General features: G+C 36.9%; 1 protein-coding gene across 1 annotated transcript in view; it reads left to right on the top strand.

The window, feature by feature from the left end:
* Positions 1 to 19193, top strand: part of ABCA13 (ATP binding cassette subfamily A member 13) — a gene marked incomplete at its 5' end in the record, with an annotated part of 529302 nt that overhangs the window by 244224 nt on the left and 265885 nt on the right. Inside the window, 3 exons of the mRNA XM_084247732.1 lie at positions 4794 to 4928; positions 5917 to 6094; positions 8944 to 9162. Of these exons, the coding sequence (XP_084103858.1) occupies positions 4794 to 4928; positions 5917 to 6094; positions 8944 to 9162 (532 nt within the window). The remainder of the gene's footprint in view (positions 1 to 4793; positions 4929 to 5916; positions 6095 to 8943; positions 9163 to 19193) is intronic.

Here is a 19193-nt window from a genome sequence, read left to right as displayed (position 1 = left end):
TAACATTGTTAAAACATAGAACAAGGTACTCAAGTGCTTGAACCTAATTTATTTTGAGTAAATTTGGATTTAATTCCCCATGGGAAGGAAAACTATCAGAGACCATTTGGCACTAAAAATAAAGCAAGTGTAGGAGTGAAAATTATGTAGAGAATAGGAAAAAAAACCTAAAAGAGAGGTAATAACAAATCAAACTTATTTATGTATGATGAAATGGATTTATATATAAATATGATGAAAGAAATTTAATTAAAGTAGGAAAAAATTGACATAAAGTGGAAAAGTTGATTTTTTTTGTTAGTGATCTGAGTCTTATTTAGAAGAGTATTATGACATAATTCCTTATATTGTTGCATGGAACAGTTAATAATGAAGCATAAAAAAATTTATATCTCCTGTCTTATAATTCTATTCATGTCAGTACCTACATTCAGTTTCCAGTATTTTAAAGATTTTGGTTATCATATTTGTTTGGTAACAGGAAATGGAGGATGGATTGGATAAAGGAACAGTAATATGAGAAGGTTAATTGAGAAGCTTCAGTGTGGATACCTAAGGACAGCATCAGAATAATAGGAAGCCTCAATATTAATCAATTCAATGTGTGATTTTTTTTTCAAAGTGAATTTTATTTTATTGTGCTATAAAAACATAAAAATATATAGAGTGACAATAATATTAAGTAGCTTAAAAATAATAAAATAGTGTATTTCAGGAGCTATTAATTTAAAAAATATTTGGTTCTAAGTTTTTTAAAAATGATCTACAATCTTTTGACATATGTTGTTTTCAATGGACTGCATGAAGAATACTATAGCTGTATAGTATTGCAAAATCAAAAACAATGAGTACATCATGTTGATAATGTGGCTTTCTGAAATTATTAACAGCTACCACATCAAACTATAATCTTCCCCTACTTTTCAAGATGGTTGCTTTCCTGGAAAATTCATTGTATGTTAAAACCATACAGGAAATTTAGGTTTATATGTTCTAAGCTCCAACAATTATAAAGGGCTTTTAACTTGAATGAAAATGTGTTATGTTATAAGGTACACAGAACGCAAGTCAAGGGCAACTCTTTGGTGGGCTGGGCTACATATTTGTAGGGAAACCTTCCATTCCAATATCCTGCCAACCAAATATGGTTAGTGCCATCCTTGTGGCATTAATTATACCTTTTAATCTTCTGTATTTCTGATATTTTGATATTTTACTGACCCTGCAAGGACTGCCATCCTTCACCTCATCCTACGTCTAGCCACTTCCTAGGGCTAGTGAAATATTTGCTTATGAGCACACCTTTCACACACAAGTTTAGCAATCCCAAACCCATATCCCCACACCTCCTCTGTGGGGGCCCCAAACTCAGGGTGTCCATCCCTCCTACCCTAATCACCCAGGCAGGACCAGACAAATGGGGACAGGCCCAGTGACCCAGAGCCTGCTGAAATTATTCTAACTAGCCAAACCTCTGCTCGTTCACGCTGCCTTGACTGTTTCTTCTCATGGAAACCACAGTAAAGTCTCTTGTCCACATTTTCCCTTCATACCCTCTGTCTCCTGACCAACTGTGGTACTTCCTTTTGTGGTGTCCTTCCTCTTGGGAACTTTAATGAATGTCCTATCTTTTCAGCATCACTCACTTCCTGCCGTAGGCGTCATCATAGCTGAGTAATAATGTAGCCCTCACTTTAAAGCACCTATTTTCTGTTCCAACCCAAAATCCTTCTTTCCACATTTCCAAAATACCTCAGCAAATTGAGAACCACTGCTTAAAAGTCTCTTGTGGGTAGAAGGTCTTCCAAGATTGGGGTGGGGGAGTCACTCACTCTCTCTCTCTCATGTTCTTGCTCTCTCACTCTTTCACACACACATACACACACACTCATAGACACCCTACAGCAAATGTTTTTCTCTCTGTTTTCTTCTCTGCTTTTCATGGGGCAATCATATGGACACTGACACCAAAATTTCTTAGCCCTGATGTCTGATCAGAAGACTCTGTAGATAACTCATCACATCTTGTCCCACCCCAGGGCTCAGGGTCAATTGCCAGTCTCTGTGTAACTTGAGCTCACAAGCAAACATCTGGTCCTCTCAAAGAGTTTTTGTTTCATAAACTCTTTTTATGTGTTTGCAATTAAATCAGATTCTGCTTGATCTGTCTAATCTCATTGACTTCTTCTTCTATCACAGTCAGATTTCAGGGTAATGCTAATTAGCTTCCTGGTCTGCATAAGCCCTTGAGAAGAACACTCAGCCTAAACTGAGGGCTTCTGCACATATTAATGCACCCAATCACCTGGGGCAATGTGAGCACATTGAACAAATTTGAAATTGTAATAAAGAAGCAAATGGCAGAGAAGAGCTGAGTGGCCTCTGTGCTAGCTGGAATTAGTAGCTCTCAACTTTTTTAGATTAATGGATTAATTAGAAGTCCAGATACATTAAAGTTAGAATGGGTTATAGCAAATCAACCATCAGTATTCTATTTCTCTCTAATTTCCTTTTTCTAACTCTGAAAGACTCTTCTATTTTTTCCCTCCTCTTCAACTCAGCAGCCTATAATATCATAGTTCAGCTCTCATGAATGTTGCTGGAACATTCAGTGTCCTGGTACCACCAGCATGTGTCTCTAGGCACCTCATTCACTCACTTCTGTTAATTCAAAATCTGTAACATCCCAAGATTTTTATTCCCATTGCTGATGTCCTCTCAATTGTAGGTCCCTGCCCAAACTGTTGACATGGTTACCTGAGGAGATCCCTTAGCACAAACAGCTGTTTGATGAGCAAGAGAGAAGGCATATAGTCAATGACTTTTGCAGAATAGTTTTCCTGATCTGTCTGTTTGCCAGTTATCTCCTTTTTTGTCTATAAATTCACTGTCCACTCATTATTTGTTATTCTGGAGTGCAGTAGGAAATGTGGGTCTTCTTGCTTGTTTGAAGCAAGGAGATCTTGTTGGAAAGGCAACTGAACACATTCTTGCTATTTCTTGTGTGTACTCAAATATACAAGTCCCCTGTGAGGCCTGTCTTGTGGTTTACATGACTTCTATAGCTCACTTTACTATGTATATTTCTTTGGGCAAGGCTTGCTAAATATCTCTTTCCCATTAGGAAGGGAGAGAAGATTATAGTACTTCCACATTGGGTGGTCACAACACTGTATGAATTAACACAAGTGAAGACTCTGGACAGCACCCTGCATAGAGAGCACATGTGGCTATGACATGCCATAATGGTCCATGTGCTGGCCATTTTCTTCTCATTAAGGAATGGTGACTACTTTGCTAAGACCTTGGAGACTATCTATATGCATTAGTTCCTTAAGGAAAATTACACAGCCTGATGGAGTTAACATAAATTTATCTTCTCACGGTCAGAAGACCAGAACTCCAATATGAAATTATTGACAGGTTGGTTTCTCTAAGACTTCTCTCCTGGACTTGTGTCCTCAGGGGATCTTCCTTCTCTGTGTGTAATGAATTGAAATCTATTCTTACAAGGATGCTAGTAATGCTATAGGATTCATTCCAATGACATTATTATTATTATTTTTTAAAGGTTTATTTATTTATTTATTTATTTACTTACTTACTTATACAAGCACTGGGTACAGTCATAAGCGCGGGAGGGTGAGAGAATTTACCAGAGCCAGAGCAGAGAGCAGAGCAGGCAGAAGGACCGAAGTACACTGCTGAGGGGAGCAGCGGGTGGCAGGAGAAGTCTGCGCACCATGTGGGACCCTCCTCCAGTGGCTGGGGAGCAGCCGGGGATCGAACTGGTGCTGCAGAGGCTGCGGGCAGCTTTGCAACCCAGCGCTCAACCTCTGCACCACTGGGGAGGCCCTCCAATGACATTATTTAACCTTAATTACCTTTATAAAGACTGTCCTCTGAATAGTCATTTCTAAAGTCCTATGTCTTAGGACTTCAATGAATTAATTAGGAGGGTGCATCAGTCAACCCATAACAGATGGTCAGATGGTAATGTAGATCAGATGAAGGATTTCAAAAGATGAAGGGTTCACACATTTCCTTTTGAATCATCTGATTAGAAATATGTGAGGGGTTATAAATCTCTCTTTTGTTTGATGGTCAAAGTGCTAAAATAGACTTCATGTAGGTCTTTATCTGTTCAATCACTTAGAGAATTTAGACCATTCACCAAACTTAATCTAGAATGGATGTGTTAAAAAAAATTGAAAAGTGTTAATAATTAAAGTCACTTTCATTTCAACATACAATGAATGCAAAGTGACTATTAAGTGTAATCTAATGATTTGGAGAATACATTTGAAGAATGTTTTTATCTTTCATATGGATTTTTCTTTGTAGAAGTTTTAATTGATTAATTCCTTCATTCATCTTCCTCATCATTTTCCTCTTGTCTATTAATCCATGCGCACATCAAAGAGACAAAAGAAAAGCAGCAGCAAAATAAAAGGGCAATGGACAGGGGTTTTACTTTACTCTCAGCAATCATTCAACACCTGACTTTATTTTTAATAAATATCTATCAGTTTATTGAAGACCTGCTCCAAGACCTGCTTGGGGAAGTGGACGCAAGTGGTTCCTTCCAGATGGACCCAGGTCAGGCTGAAGAGGGAGAATTAGGACCCTCTGCAAGGCTAACATTGATACCACTTAGTGTATGGATTTGTATATGAGATGCATATTGAAATTGTTAACATAGAATAATATTTCATATTAATTAGTTTAGATATTTTTTACAGGATTTTCTTCTAAATAGAAAAAAACAATTTTAATTTTATCTTATTTTGTAGGAACTTTTGGTTTAAGGAAGCCATGGTATTTCCCCTTTACTGCATCATATTGGAAGAATGTATGTGGTTTAATGGAGAAAAAGCCATGCACACTAAATTCTGGTGTGTTCTTCAATGAGAACTTTGCCAATAAAGGTTGGTTGGAATGTACTACTTGATACATGTTTCTCCCTCTGGTTAGTTTTTTTTTTTTTTTTTTAAGTTGATCCTTTGGAACCATATGTATTGTTCTCTGCTGCCAACTTGAAGGCCCTTTTGGGTTTGGAAATACTGCAATTTGCGAGAAAATATCTTCTGATGACATTCACCTTCCATGGACTAGGAGCCTTGATCCATGTGTTATGTGCATTTGTGTCATATTGTAATCAGGAGCTGAAGAAGCTTAAGATCAAACATAAATTTCTCTTAAACTAAAAGCAAATATGGACCGCTACAAGGTATAGCAAATGCATTTTAGAATTTGCAAAGTGTTGTTACACTTACTAGAGTATTAGATGCTTCTGTGAGAGAGAATATATTTGCGCTTTACAAATGAAGAAATTGCACCCCAGGAGGCAAGCAGGATCCTTTGCCCTCCATTCATTCCTGGGGATACTTCCACAAAGGACAACCTCAAATGGAACCTGTAGATAAACAAGCTTCCTCCATGATGATTTTATGCTTTAAGTATCAATAAATGTGGTAAACTGTTTTTTCTTATTTACACAAGTAAATGTGAAATTTTCAGAAAATATGAAAAACGAATTTAAACTCTCATCTACTTGAGAGACTATTGACTATTTCATAAGGATATTTTGGTGTAAATAACCTGTGTGTTGTGTCCCTTTTCATATATACAAAGAAATGTGTGTGTGTGTTTGTTATATGATGGATAACACTTCATGATTAGTGATTTTACCTAATTTTTTGCTTGCATAGAAAGTGCTTCTTATTGCTTCTTGGCCTTTTGGCTAAGATCAAGTGAATGTGCTTTTTGACTTTGGTAAAGATAGGTCTTTGAATTGCTTTGTATGTTTCATGGAGCTAGAAATCAAGTGCAAGGCAGTCCAATGAATGATTAGGTGTGTGCTTTATTTAAGGGTTTTTGAAGTCCTCTCAGGGTAAATTTTCCTCTTCCTCACAGGGTCACCATTGCAAAATGGGGAAGGAAAACTTGAAGAAGACCCTTCAGGCGTTTCCCTGGTATCTGTAAGCAAGGAGTATGAGCACCATAAGGCTGTCCAAGACCTCACCCTCACCTTCCACAGAGGCCAGATCACTGCATTGCTGGGGACCAATGGGGCTGGCAAAACGACAGTCATGTGGGTCACATTTCAGCTCCTCAAAATGCTGTACTTTAATTCTTATAAAAATCATTTCCTGTGAGGCAGGAGATTACTCTATTTTTCCTGGTTTGAGTCTAGTCTCACACAGAGTTTAGAGATGTGGAGGAAAGACAGCCCTCCTCCAGGACTGTGGTGTGCCCTCATCCACATCACAATGACATTGCAGGGCTATGCAGTCAGAGAAGAGGGTGTATGGATTTATCTTTAATTCTGCTTTTATTCCCTATAAATAATTCATGATTTTTAACTTTAGACTTTGAAAGTCTCATGACATTGGTCTTTTTTCTCCCACAGTTTATTTTTTTGCACATGTATAGAAAAAAATCCAGAATGGTGTATATAATCTTTTTAAATAGCTGAATATTTTCTTTTTCATTTTCTATTCCATGTGTGTTTGTTTAATTGTTAAGTCTTGATTTCTTGATTTTTGCTTAGGTTCCAATGACTTCAAATTTGATTGATTAAAGAATCAAATCATGTGGTCTCAGAGAATAAAGATGCACAATGTTCAAGGACCCAAAACAGTTAATAATTGAAGACTTGTCTATGGATAACTGTCCCAAATTATATATCATTATATATTATTTATGTATTATTTTATATATTATAATATTTTAGGTTATTTTATATATTATTATTTATATATTAGTAGGACTAAAATAATGTCCCAGTGACACAATGAAAAATAATTTTTACTTCAGACATATAAAGAATGTGGAAAAATATCACCCATATATTCAGAAATTTGAAGAAATATTAAAAAAATTGAGAACAAATTAAAAGAAAAGCTATGGAAAGTTTTTTTTTTCTTCCTTTCCTTGGCTGCTGAAATAGAGTTAAAAATCTTGCTGAGTATTTTAATACTGGAAAAGTAATTGTTGCATAAATAATGACTCAAAAGCATAATTCCACATCATGCTTTCATTAATACACATTTCTTATAAGGACAGCCTGGTGGTGGTGTTTGGTGGAACAATGAGATTTAAATTTGGAGTTATGTGATGTTTGAGGTTCACAGACTACATTGCTTTTATTGCCTATTTGAAGTGCATCTTCCTAGGGGTTGTCACTTCTGGAAGTCCTTAGATGACAAGCTGATGGATTGTTGTCACTATTTTATTTTAGTTTTTTAAAGATTTATTTATTTATGCATACAAGAACTGGGGTACAGGCCAGAGGTGCAGGAGGTGGGGGTATTCACCAGAAACAGAGTGGGGAACAGAACAGGCAGACTGACTGAAATACACTACTGAGGGGAGCAGTGGGTGAGATAGGAGAGGTCTGCTGGGCCATGTGGGTAGCTCCCTGACTGGCCAAGGATTGAAATCATGCTGCAGAGGCTGCAGATAGCTTCAAAGTGCTGTGCTTAACCCCTTATGCCACCAGGGAGGTCCCAGGGTCACTATTTTAAGCAAAAAAAAAACTCAGAGACTGGTACAAAATGTTTGTATACTATTCTATAGTAACCACAAAAGGAATCTGAACATAATATGACAAACAGGTGTTCATCAAGTTTGTTGGGGTGTACTTTATGTCCTGGAAAAAGTACCTGTTGATGTGCTCTGACACAGACTTGGCTGATGCTGGAACAAGTCACAGTGTAGGACACATCTGTCCCTCCAAGGTTTCCTCTGCCTTCCTTTGACCCATCTTGCAAGTGAGCACTGTAGTTTGCATTTGTGATTTGCCACAATAGTTTGCATTTTCTGGAATTCTAGAAATGGAATGATGTCTGTTTCCTTTTACTGAAAAGGATGCATGGAGAGGTCCCCGTCGTAGTCACTCGGTCATTGGGCTTGGTCCTGAGGATGACTCTGCTGCATCCACTCTGTGGCATACCACAGTTAACTTATTCTTTTTACATATTGATGTGAACTAAGGTTGTTTCTAGTTTTTTGGAGATTATGAACAAGCTGCTAGGGATGATATTTGTGAATAAATGTTTACATGCATTTTTATGTAGGTACATAGCAATGACTTTGCTAGGGTCTATAGTAGGTATATGTCTAACTTTACAGAAATAAGAAAATCATCCAAAATATAAATAATAATCTTCCTAAAGTAAAGTATTAGAAGTAGGCAATCCTCATACATCCTTTGTCCAATCAGCCAAGGGAATTTTTAGAATCAGTCACAAGATTGCTGAGGTTTTCACACAGATATATAGCATGGGCATAGGAAGGGAGACCTGACCACAAGGTTGGGAGTGAATGTTTGCATTTCTGCTTGGCTTATGTGTAATTACAAAGACATAGGTCAATATGCCCTTTCCTTAGCCTGTTTCCTTATGTGTAAAAACAAGTTGTATTTATCATCTTAAACTCCCATTGAAATAATTGCTCACAATATATCATATAGAAAGTAAACATTATAAGTCCACATTTCTAGATTTAAACCAACCAACAAGGGCCTCCCTGGTGGTGCAAGGGGTTAAGCACCACACTATGAAGCAATCTGCAGCCTCTGCAGCACAAGTTCAGTACCCGGGCCAGCCAGGGAGAAACCCACATGGCGAAGCAGACCTCTCCTCTCTCGCCTGCTGCTCCCCTCAGCAGTGTATTTCAGTAGATCTGCCTGCTCTGTTCACCACTCTGTCTCTGGTGAATCCTCTCACCCCCAGAACCTCTTGCCTATACCCCAGTTCATGTATGCATAAATCTTTAAAAATAAATAAATAGACCAACCAACAAATGTCCAAATTTAAATGCGTGCCACAGAAACCGGATCTTTGGAAGGATGTGCTCCCATGTTGTGGAGCTCACAGGGTGGCTGGAGCACAGAGCAAGCAGCCCGTATTCTCCCTACTGACTTATTTTCTCTGGCAGATCCATGTTGACAGGACTCTACGCTCCCACTTCTGGAACTATTATCATCAATGGCAAGAACCTGAAGACAGACTTATCTATGGTCAGGACAGAATTGGGAGTATGTCCTCAGAGGAATGTCCTGTTTGACAACCTCACTGTGCTGGAACATCTGTTGCTCTTTGCTTCCATAAAGGCACCACAGTGGACCCCAGAGGAGTTAGATCAGCAAATCAACAAGTCAGTAATGGTGATATCTTTGTCCTCCTGCTCTCTGCCGTTTGTGAGTTAGTTAAGTGTATAGGAAGAGCTACTTTATAAAAACTTCAGTATCTTTTTCAGAAGAAAAATATAGCAAGTATTCAACCACCAAAAATTGGAAAACCATTAAAGGCTTCTCAGGAAGACACTGAGTTTGATTTGATTTGTCATGAAAGTAGGCAACTGATGCAGATAGGTGGGAGAGGATGGCATAGACTGTCTGGAAGTTGTGTGCCTGATGCGTGGATTCATGTGGGTATTTGAAATGAGAAGGATGGGAATGGTGGCTGGATGCAAGAGACTGATTTATGACTGTGCCAGTGGAACACCCAAAATTGAAAACTAGTCAAAGTTAGAAGCTGACCAGCTGAATATTCAAGGCAGGGAGAGGAGGTGCCCTAGTGGCAGATAGAAGAGATTTCAAAGTGACTAGCATGAGAAAGGCCTAAAACTGAGGATATGTGTGGAGGCAGGTAGAAAGGAGTGGGTTGATTAGGATGGCCAATGCAGAGAAAGAAGTTTCTCATATCTTCCCAGAGATTAGTAGAAACTTAGAGGGTAAAGGCAGCAGTCATAAGTCCCTGGTCAGAGAACAAATTTGTGTTTCAGGAATATGAGCTAGGAAGGATAAAATGGGAATGCTGTGGGAAGGTGCAAGGACAGTAGCTGGGGTAAAAGTATTGTTACAGTGACAGAGACATTTGGTCCCTAAAATAAATTTTGCAATCGTTATTCTTTTTAAGATTTATTTATTTATTTATTTATTTATTTATTTATTTATTTATGCAAGCACTGGGTACAGTCAGAAGTGTGGGAGGGTGAGAGGATTCAACAGAGATAGAGCAGGGAACAGAACAGGCAAACGGATGAAATACACTGCTGAGGGCAGCGGCAGGTGAAGCAGGAGAGGTCTGCGTGCCATGTGGGACCCTTGCTGGTGGGCAGGGATCGAACAGGCACTGCAGAGGCTGCGGGCAACTTCATAGCCCAGCGCTCAACTGCTGCACCACCAGGGGAGGCCCACAATCTTTATTTTTTAAAGTGTTTACAATCTGCATTAAATGAAGTTCACATATGCAGGGTTATTCTGTGTGCCCACCTTATGAATAAAAGCACATGCTTTGACATCGGTGGAAATCTTCCTTGATGCTCACAGACCTATTGTAATGAGAAAAAGAGGACTGACCTATATTATTATTCTGTATTTTATGTAACTTCCTGCCTATTCCTCAAACATGCTCTGCTCACTTCCACAAGACTAATCTTTCACCCCAGTTCAGCCCACTTTCCCATAGATTATTGAAGTAGCTGCATATACCTGTGCTGCTTACATCCCATGGTATCATCTCAATTAGTCTTTGATTGAGTGTCTGGATTCGTTTAGCAAGGTATTCTAGTTCTCTTACTTCTTTCTTCCAGCTTTCAGGAACCTCACAATCAGAGACCACAGATTTCGAGGATTGGTCTTAGTTTAGCTTGATCATTCCTTTATTTTATTTCTTTATATTCTACACTTGAGTGAAATCATTTTTTTCATCTTTCTCCTTCTGACTTATTTTGCTTAATATAATCCCCTCCATTTCCACCCATGTTGTCACAAATGTCAAGATTTCATTTCTTCATAGCTGAGTAGTATTCCATTGTGTATATATACCACATCTTCTTAAATCCACTCATGTGTCATTGGGCACTTAGCCTGTCTCCATAACTTGGATATTGTAGAGTGCAGTGAGAAACATAAAAATTCACACCTGCCTTTGAGTTAGTGTTTTTGTATTTTGTTTGCCTTATAACTAGCAGTGAAATTGTTAGATCATACAATAGATCAAATTTTAATATTTTAAGAAAACTCCATACTGTTTGGCATAAGGTTTTTTTTTTAATAATAAATTTTATTTTATATTCCCCATACAATTGCAACCCCCCATTTTGACCCCAATCCCTCCCCTCCCACCCCCCACCCCCACAAAAGTGTCTCTGTTTCATAGTTTTTTGTTGATTTTGATTTTCACTTTCTTATTCATTTTCCTGGTCCCTCATTTAAGTTTTCTAGATTCCTGCTATGAGTGAGACCATCCGGTATTTTTCTTTTTCTTTCTGGCTTATTTCGCTGAGCATGATCCCTTCCAGCGCCATCCATGTTGCTGCAAATTGCATGTGTTTAACTTTTTTGAATGCTGAGTAATATTCCATGGTGTATATGTACCACATCTTCTTTATCCAGTCATCTATTTTTGGGCATTTGGGCTGTTTCCAAAACTTAGCTATTGTAAACAGTGCTGCTATAAACATAGGGGTGCAGGTGTTCTTTGGAATTGATGTTTCTGTGTCCTTTGGGTAAATACCTAGGAGTGGAATTGCTGGATCATATGGAAGCTCTATGTTTAGTAGGTCCAGAAATCTCCACACAGCTCTCCATAGTGGTTGGACCAGTTTGCACTCCCACCAACAGTGCAGAAGAGTTCCTTTTTCTCCACACCCTCGCCAACATTTGTTGTTGCTATATTTTTTAATATGTGCCATTCTCACTGGTGTAAGATGGTATCTCATGGTGGTTTTGATTTGCATTTCCCTGATTACAAGTGATGTTGAACATTTTTTCAGATGCCTGTTGGCCATTTGCATTTCCTCTTCAGAGAAATTTCTTTTTAGCTCTTCTGCCCATTTTTTGACTGGATTATTTTCTTTGATTTTGTTGAGTCTCATCAGCTCTTTGTAGATTTCTGTGATCAGTCCTTTATCATTAGTGTTGTGTGCAAAAATGTTCTCCCAGTCGGAGGGGTTTCTCTTTGTTTTTTTTTATTGTCTCTTTTGCTGTGCAGAAGCTCTTTAATTTGATGTAGTCCCAACTGTTTATCTTTGCCTTCACTATCACTGCTTTGGGTGATGTGTCTATAAAGATGTCTTTGATGTGAATATCACATAGTGTTTCGCTTATATTTCCTTCTATGTATTTTATGGTTTCAGGTCTTATGTCTAGTTCTTTAATCCATTTTGAGTTGATTTTTGTGTATGGTGTGAGGTAGTGGTCAAGCTTCATTCTTTTGCATGTAGCGACCCAGTTTTCCCAGCACCATTTATTGAACAAACTTTCTTTGCTCCAATGCATAGTCTTTGCTCCTTTGTCAAAGATTAGTTGACCATAAATCTGTAGGTTTATTTCTGGATTTTCTATTTGATTCCATTGGTCTGTGTGTCTGTTCTTTTTCCAATACCATGCAGTTTTGATGATTATGGCTTTGTAGTAGAGTTTGAAGTCTGGGAGTGTGATGCCTCCATTCCCTTCTTTTTTTTTTCAGGAGAGATTTGGCTATTTGGGGTTTTTTGTGATTCCATATGAATTTCATCAATAATTGTTCTATTTCTTTGAAGAATGACATGGAAATTTTCATTGGAATAGCATTGAATCTGTAGATTGCTTTTGGTAGGATGGCCATTTTAATAATGTTTATTCTTCCAATCCATGATCAGGGGATGTCTTTCCATTTCTTTGTGTCTTCTTCTATTTCTTTTAACAGTGTTTTATAGTTTTCTTTGTATAGGTCCTTTACCTCTTTTGTTAGATTTATTCCCAAATATTTGATTTTTTTTTCAATAATAAAAGGGATGGTTTTTTTTTATTTGTTCTTCTTCAGATTTATTGTTTGTGTATAGGAAGGCTACTGACTTTTGCGTGTTGATTTTGTATCCTGCCACTTTGCTGAACTGATTGATGAGTTGAATTAGTTTTTCTGTGGATTTTTTGGGGTTCTCTATGTATATTATCATATCATCTGCAAATAGTGATAGTTTGACTTCTTCTTTTCCTATTTGGATTCCTTGTATGTCTTTCTCTTGTCTTATTGCTCTGGCTAGGACTTCCAGTATTATATTGAAAAGCAGTGGTGAGAGTGGACATCCTTGTCTTGTTCCAGATCTTAATGGAATTGCTTTCAGCTTTTCACCATTGAGAATGATACTGGCTGTTGGCTTGTCATAGATGGCCCTTATGATGTTGAGGTATGTTCCTTGTATCCCAAGAATTTCAAGGGCTTTTATCATGAATGGGTGTGTTTTGCATAATGTTTGAACTAGTCTGCTTTCACACACAGTAGAGTACAGGTTTCCTTATCTTCCACATGCTTTCCCCAACACTTGTTTCTAATCATTTTCATATAGGCCATTCTCATATGTGTCATATGATATCTCATTGTGCTTTGATTTTCATTTCCCTGATGATACATGTATTTTCATCTTCTATTGATGATTTGTGTATCTTCTTTGGACAAGTGTCTATTTAGCTCATCTGCCCATTTTTTTATATTGAATTACTTGTTTTTTTTAATTGAGTTGCATGAGTTCTTTGTTGATCTTGAATATTAGCCCCTTGTTGTGTAAATAACATGCAAATATTTTCTCCCATTCAGTAGGGATTTTTTTTTTATTTTAATAATACTTTCTTTCACTGTGCAGAATCTGTATTTTGATGTAGTGACATTTGTTATTTTTTTTTTGTTACGTTCTACTTCCCAAAGAGAACCCTAATGCCTATGCTGTAGAGTATTTTACATAGGTTTTCTTCTATATATTTCATGATTTCAGGTCTTATATCCAAATCTTTAATCCACTTTGACTTAATTTTTGTGTATGCTGTGAAATAGTGGTAATTTCATATATACATTTTGCATTGATGTGCCAACATAATCTTTTTTTTTACAGAGGCATGTTATTTATTTATTTATTTGTTTGTTTTGTTTATACATGCACTGGGTACAGTCAGAAGCGCGGGAGGGTGAGAGAATTCACCAGAGCCAGAGCAGAGAGCAGAGCAGGCAGAAGGACTGAAGTACACTGCTGAGGGGAACAGCGGGCGCCAGGAGAGGTCTGTGCGCCATGTGGGACCCTCCTCTGGTGGCTGGGGAGCAGCTGGCGATCGAACCGGTGCCACAGAGGCTGCAGGCAGCTTCGCAACCCAGCGCTCAACCACTGCACCACCGGGGAGGCCCCATCATAATCTTTTGAAGAGACTTCTCTTTCCACATTGTATACTCTTGGATCCTTTGTCATAAATTAATGGTCCATATAAGTGTGGGTTTATTTCTGGGCTTCAATTCTATTCCATTATATGTGTCTATTTTTAGTCTAATATTGTACTTTTTTTGATTTCTATAACTTTGTATTATGGTTTGAAGACTGGCAGTGTGATGTGTCTGGTGTTCATTTTGTCCTGTAATGATTACTTTGACTCTTCAGGGTCTTTTGTGGTTGCATATAGTTCAGTAATATTTTCTCTATTTCCTTAAATAATGCTTTTGAAACTTTGATAGGAATTGCATTGAATCCACATATTGCTTTGGGTCGATTGTCTTAAACATAATTCTTATAGTCTAAAAGCAAGGAATGCCCTTCCATTCCTGTGTTTTCTTTCATTTCTTTAACAATGTCTTACAGCTTTCATTGTATTGGTCTTTCACCTCCTTTGTTAAGTCTTAGTTGGTTAATGTTTAGTTTGTTGTTTGCATATAGGACTGGGAAGATTTTTATATATTAATTTTGTAACCTGCCACTTGGTTGCACTGATTTATTGTTTTAAATATTTTTTAGTGGAATCTTGAGGGTTTTGTATACATATTATCATGTTACCTACAAATAGCAATAACTTTACATTTTCATTCTTTTTTTTAATACCTTTTTTTTTTAAGATTTATTTATTTATTTATTTATACAAGCACTGGGTACAGCCAGAAACATGGAAGGGTGAGAGAATTCACCAGATCCAGAGCAGGGAGCAGAGCAGGCAGAAGGACCGAAGTACACTGTTGAGGGGAGCAGCGGGCAGCAGGAGGGACCCTCACCCGGTGGCCGTGGAGCAGCCACGGATTGAACCGGCGCTGCAGAGGCTGCGGACAGCTTTGCAACCCAGTGCTCAACCGCTGGGCCACCGGGGAGGCCCCATTTTCATTCTTAATTTGGATTTCCTCTGTATCTTTCTCTTCACTGAGTGCTTTAGCTAGGACTTCCAGCCCTATGTTAAATAGTAGTGATGAAAGTGGACATTCTTGTCTTCCACCTGAATTTAGAGGAAGAGTTTTCAGTTTTTCACCATTGAATATGAAGTTAACTGTAGGTTTGTCATGTATGGTCTTAAATATGTTGATGTATATTTCTTCACATTTTATTGAGAGTTCTTATTGTGATTGCTTTTTGGATCTTGTCAAATGCTTTCTCTGCATCTATTAATTTGATCATATGATTTTATTGTTCCTTTTGTTGATGTCGTGAATTATATTGGTCAATTTGCAGATGTTGAATCTTCCTTACACCCCTAGAGTAAATCCCACTTGGTCATGATATGTAATCTTTTAAATATATTGTTGAACTTGGTTTGCTAAATTTTGTTGAGGATATTTGTATTCATATTTATAAGTATTTCTTTTTCTTTCTTTTTTTTTGGCTGATATTCTTGTATGTATTTGTTATCAGAATAATGTTGGCCTCATAATACGTGTTTGAAAGCATTCCCTCTTCTTTAATTTGTTGGGAGAGTTTGAGAGGATAGGTATTAATTTTCTTTGAAGGTTTGTTAGAACTCACTAGTTATGCCTTCTGGTCCTGGAATTTTGTCTTTTGGGAAACTTTTGACTATGGTTTCAATTTCCTGATATTAATTGGTCTTTCAAGTTTTCTGTTTCTTCCTGATTCATTCTCAGAAGGTTACATGCTTACAAACAACTATCAATTTCTTCTAATTTATGCATTTTATTGTCACAAAGATGTTCAGACTAGTTCTTTCTCTTTCTGAGATGTTTGTTGTGACTTCTCTCTTATTTCTGATTCAATGTATTAGAGTTTTCACAATTTTTTCTTAGTAAGACTAGTTAAAGTTTTGTTTATTTTGTCTTTTCAAAGAAAATGAAAAATTTTCATTGATCTTTTGAACTGTATTTTGGTTTCTTTTGGACTATATTATTTCTACAATATTTAAAAAATTTCCTTCTGTCTAGTAACAGGTTCTGTTTTTATATTTTCTTAAAATTTTTGAGTTTTTTCCTTCTTTCTTGATATAAGCCTGTATTGCTATACACTTCCCTCTTAGTACTGATTTCCCCATCTTCCACAGATTTTTGCTTGTGCATAGGTGTAATGTAAGTTCTCCTTTGATATCATCATTAACCCAATAGTTGTTCAATAACATTCTCTTTATTTTAGTTTTTTTTTCCATTTATGTTTTGAGGTTGTTTTCTAATTTAGTATCATTGTATTTGGAGAAGAAACGATGTGATTTCACTATTCCTGAAAATACTGATACTTGTTTTGTGATCCAATATGTAGTCACCTATGTGGAGAATTTTCCATACACTTGAGAAAAATGTGTATTCAAATTTTGGGGGAGGTGGGATGTTCTAAAAATTTTTATTAAATCCATTTGTTTAATTTTCCATGGTTGCTGCTTTCCTTGTTGAATTTCTGTCTATTTGATCTGTCCATTTATATAAATTGAAGTGCTCTACTATTACTGCTTTTCTATTAATGTCTGTTTTTAGATTTCTTTTAGTATTGCTTTATATATTTTGCTTTTCCTTCATTTGGTGCATTTATATTAATGAATTATGTCTTACTGATGTACTTATCTCTTAGTCACCATGTAATGTCCATCACTGTTTCTTTTATTACCTTTTTTTCAGTTGGAATTCTATTTTATCTGATAAAATTGATTGTCCCGGTCTTTTAAGAATCCCATTTACTTTTAGGATAATTTCCCAACTTTTTTTCTTTGAGTCTATGCTTATTTTTGAAGTTCATATATATCTCTTGGAGAGACAGAAATTTGGGTTTTGTTTTCTGACCCAACTAGACTCTCTGTGCCTTATTAATGTTGAATTCAATCCATTTACATTAAGGCTATTATTGATATACAAGAACTTGCTATTTCCATTTTGTCTAGAGTTTTCTGGTTCTATCTCCATCCCTGTTCAGTTTTTTGGGTTGTTTTCTTTTCAATTTAAGTAGGAAAGCAATTTTCAACACTTCTTGTGGAGAGGTCTAGTACAATCTCTTTCAGCTTTTCATTGCCTGGGAAGGCCTTTATTTTCCCCTCACATCTGAAAGAAATTGTTGCACGATATAGTATATTTTGTTTAGAAGTTTTTATTTTTGAGTATTTTGAATATGACATCCCATTATTTGTGTACCTAGAGAGTTTCTGCTGAAAAGTCTAACATGGCCTGATGGGAAGAGTTCTGTATGCTACCTGTTTTTTTTTTGATTTTTTGGTTTTTTTTTTTTGGTCCCCTAGCTGCCTTCAATTTTCTTTTTTGTCTTGGCAGTTTCTCTACTATGTATCTTGGTGTAGGTCTCATTGCATTTAGATAATCAGGTGTTCTTTCAGCTTCATAATGTATATTCATTGTTTCCCCCAGTTTTTGAAATTTTCCTCTCTTATTTTTTTGAATAAGTTCTCTCTTCCTCTCTTGCTGTGTCTCCCCACTTTGGGATACCTATTGTCTTTTTTTTAATATATTATTTTATATAAATTTTACACTATTTTTCATGTTTTCACAATGAATGCATTTTCATTTTGGTTATATTCCCCACACAAGTGCACCCCACCCATGTTTTGAACCTAGTCCTTCCACTCCCCGCCCCTTTCCATCCCCTTAGTGTGTCTCTGGTTTATCTTTGCTTGTTGATTTTGATTTTTACTTTGTATTAATTAGTCTTTTTCCTGGTCCCTTATTTAGGTTTTCTAAATTCCTGGTATGAGTGACACCATCCGGTATTTTTCTTTTTCTTTCTGACTTATTTTGCTGAGCAGGATCCCTTCTAGCTCCATCCATGTTGCTGCAAACTGCATGTGTTTATCTTTTTTAATTGCTGAGTAATATTCCATTGGGTATATGTACCATAGCATCTTGATCCAGTCATCTATTTTTGGGCATTTGGGTTGTTTCCATAGTATAGCTATTGTAAATAGTGCTGCTATAAACATAGGTGTGCAGGTGCCCTTTAGAATTACTGTTTCTGTGTCATTTGGGTAAATACCTAGGAGTGGAATTGCTGGATCATATGGAAGCTCTATCTTTAGTAGGTCAAGATATCTCCACACAGCCCTCCATAGTGGTTGGACCATTTTGCTCTCCCACCAGCAATGTAGGAAAGTTCCTTTTTCTCCACAACCTCCCCAACATTTGTTGTCACTAGTTTTTTTAATATGTGCCATTCTCACTCATGTAAGATGGTATCTCATTATAGTTTTGATTTGCATTTCCCTGATTGCAAGTGATGTTGAACATGTTTTCTTTTTTTTTTTTAAAAAAAAAAAAAAGTTTATTGAGGAGAAAAAGAGCAGAAATAAAGTGGGACTCCCAGACCAGGGAACCAGGGAGGGGCAAGGAAGCCCTGTTGAACATGTTTTCATATGTCTGTTTTGCATTTCCTCTTTGGAGAAGTTTCTTTGTAGTTCTTCTCCCCATTTTTTAACTGGAATATTTAGTTTGTTTTTGTTGAGTCTCATCAGCTCTTTGTAGATTTTTGTGATCAGTCCTTTATCATTAGTGTTGTGTGCAAAAATTTTCTCCCAGTCAGTGGGGTGTCTCTTTATTTTGGTTATTATCTCTTTTGCTGTACAAGCTCTTTAATTTGATGTAGTCCCAGCTGTTTATCTTTGCCTTCACTATCACTGCTTTGGGTGATGTGTCTGTAAAGATGTCTTTGAGGTACATGTCATTTAGTGTTTTGCTTATATTTCCTTCTATATATTTTATGGTTTCATGTCTTATGTCCAGTTCTTTAATCCATTTTGAGTTGGTTTTTGTGCATAGTATAGTAGTAGTCAAACTTCATTCTCTTGCATGTAGCGACCCATTATTCCCAGCACCATTTATTGAACAAACTTTCTTTGCTCCAGTGCATATTCTTTACTCCATTGTTGAAGATTAGTTGACCATAAATCTGTGGGTTTATTTCTCGATTTTCTATTTGATTCCATTGGTCTGTATGTCTGTTCTTGTTCCAATACCATGCAGTTTTGA

The sequence above is a fragment of the Talpa europaea genome (genome assembly GCF_964194135.1).
Source record: "Talpa europaea genome assembly, chromosome: 11".
Taxonomy (NCBI): domain Eukaryota; kingdom Metazoa; phylum Chordata; class Mammalia; order Eulipotyphla; family Talpidae; genus Talpa; species Talpa europaea.
The sequence above is the reverse complement of the archived record's forward strand: the minus strand, read 5'-3'. Positions and strand labels throughout refer to the sequence as shown.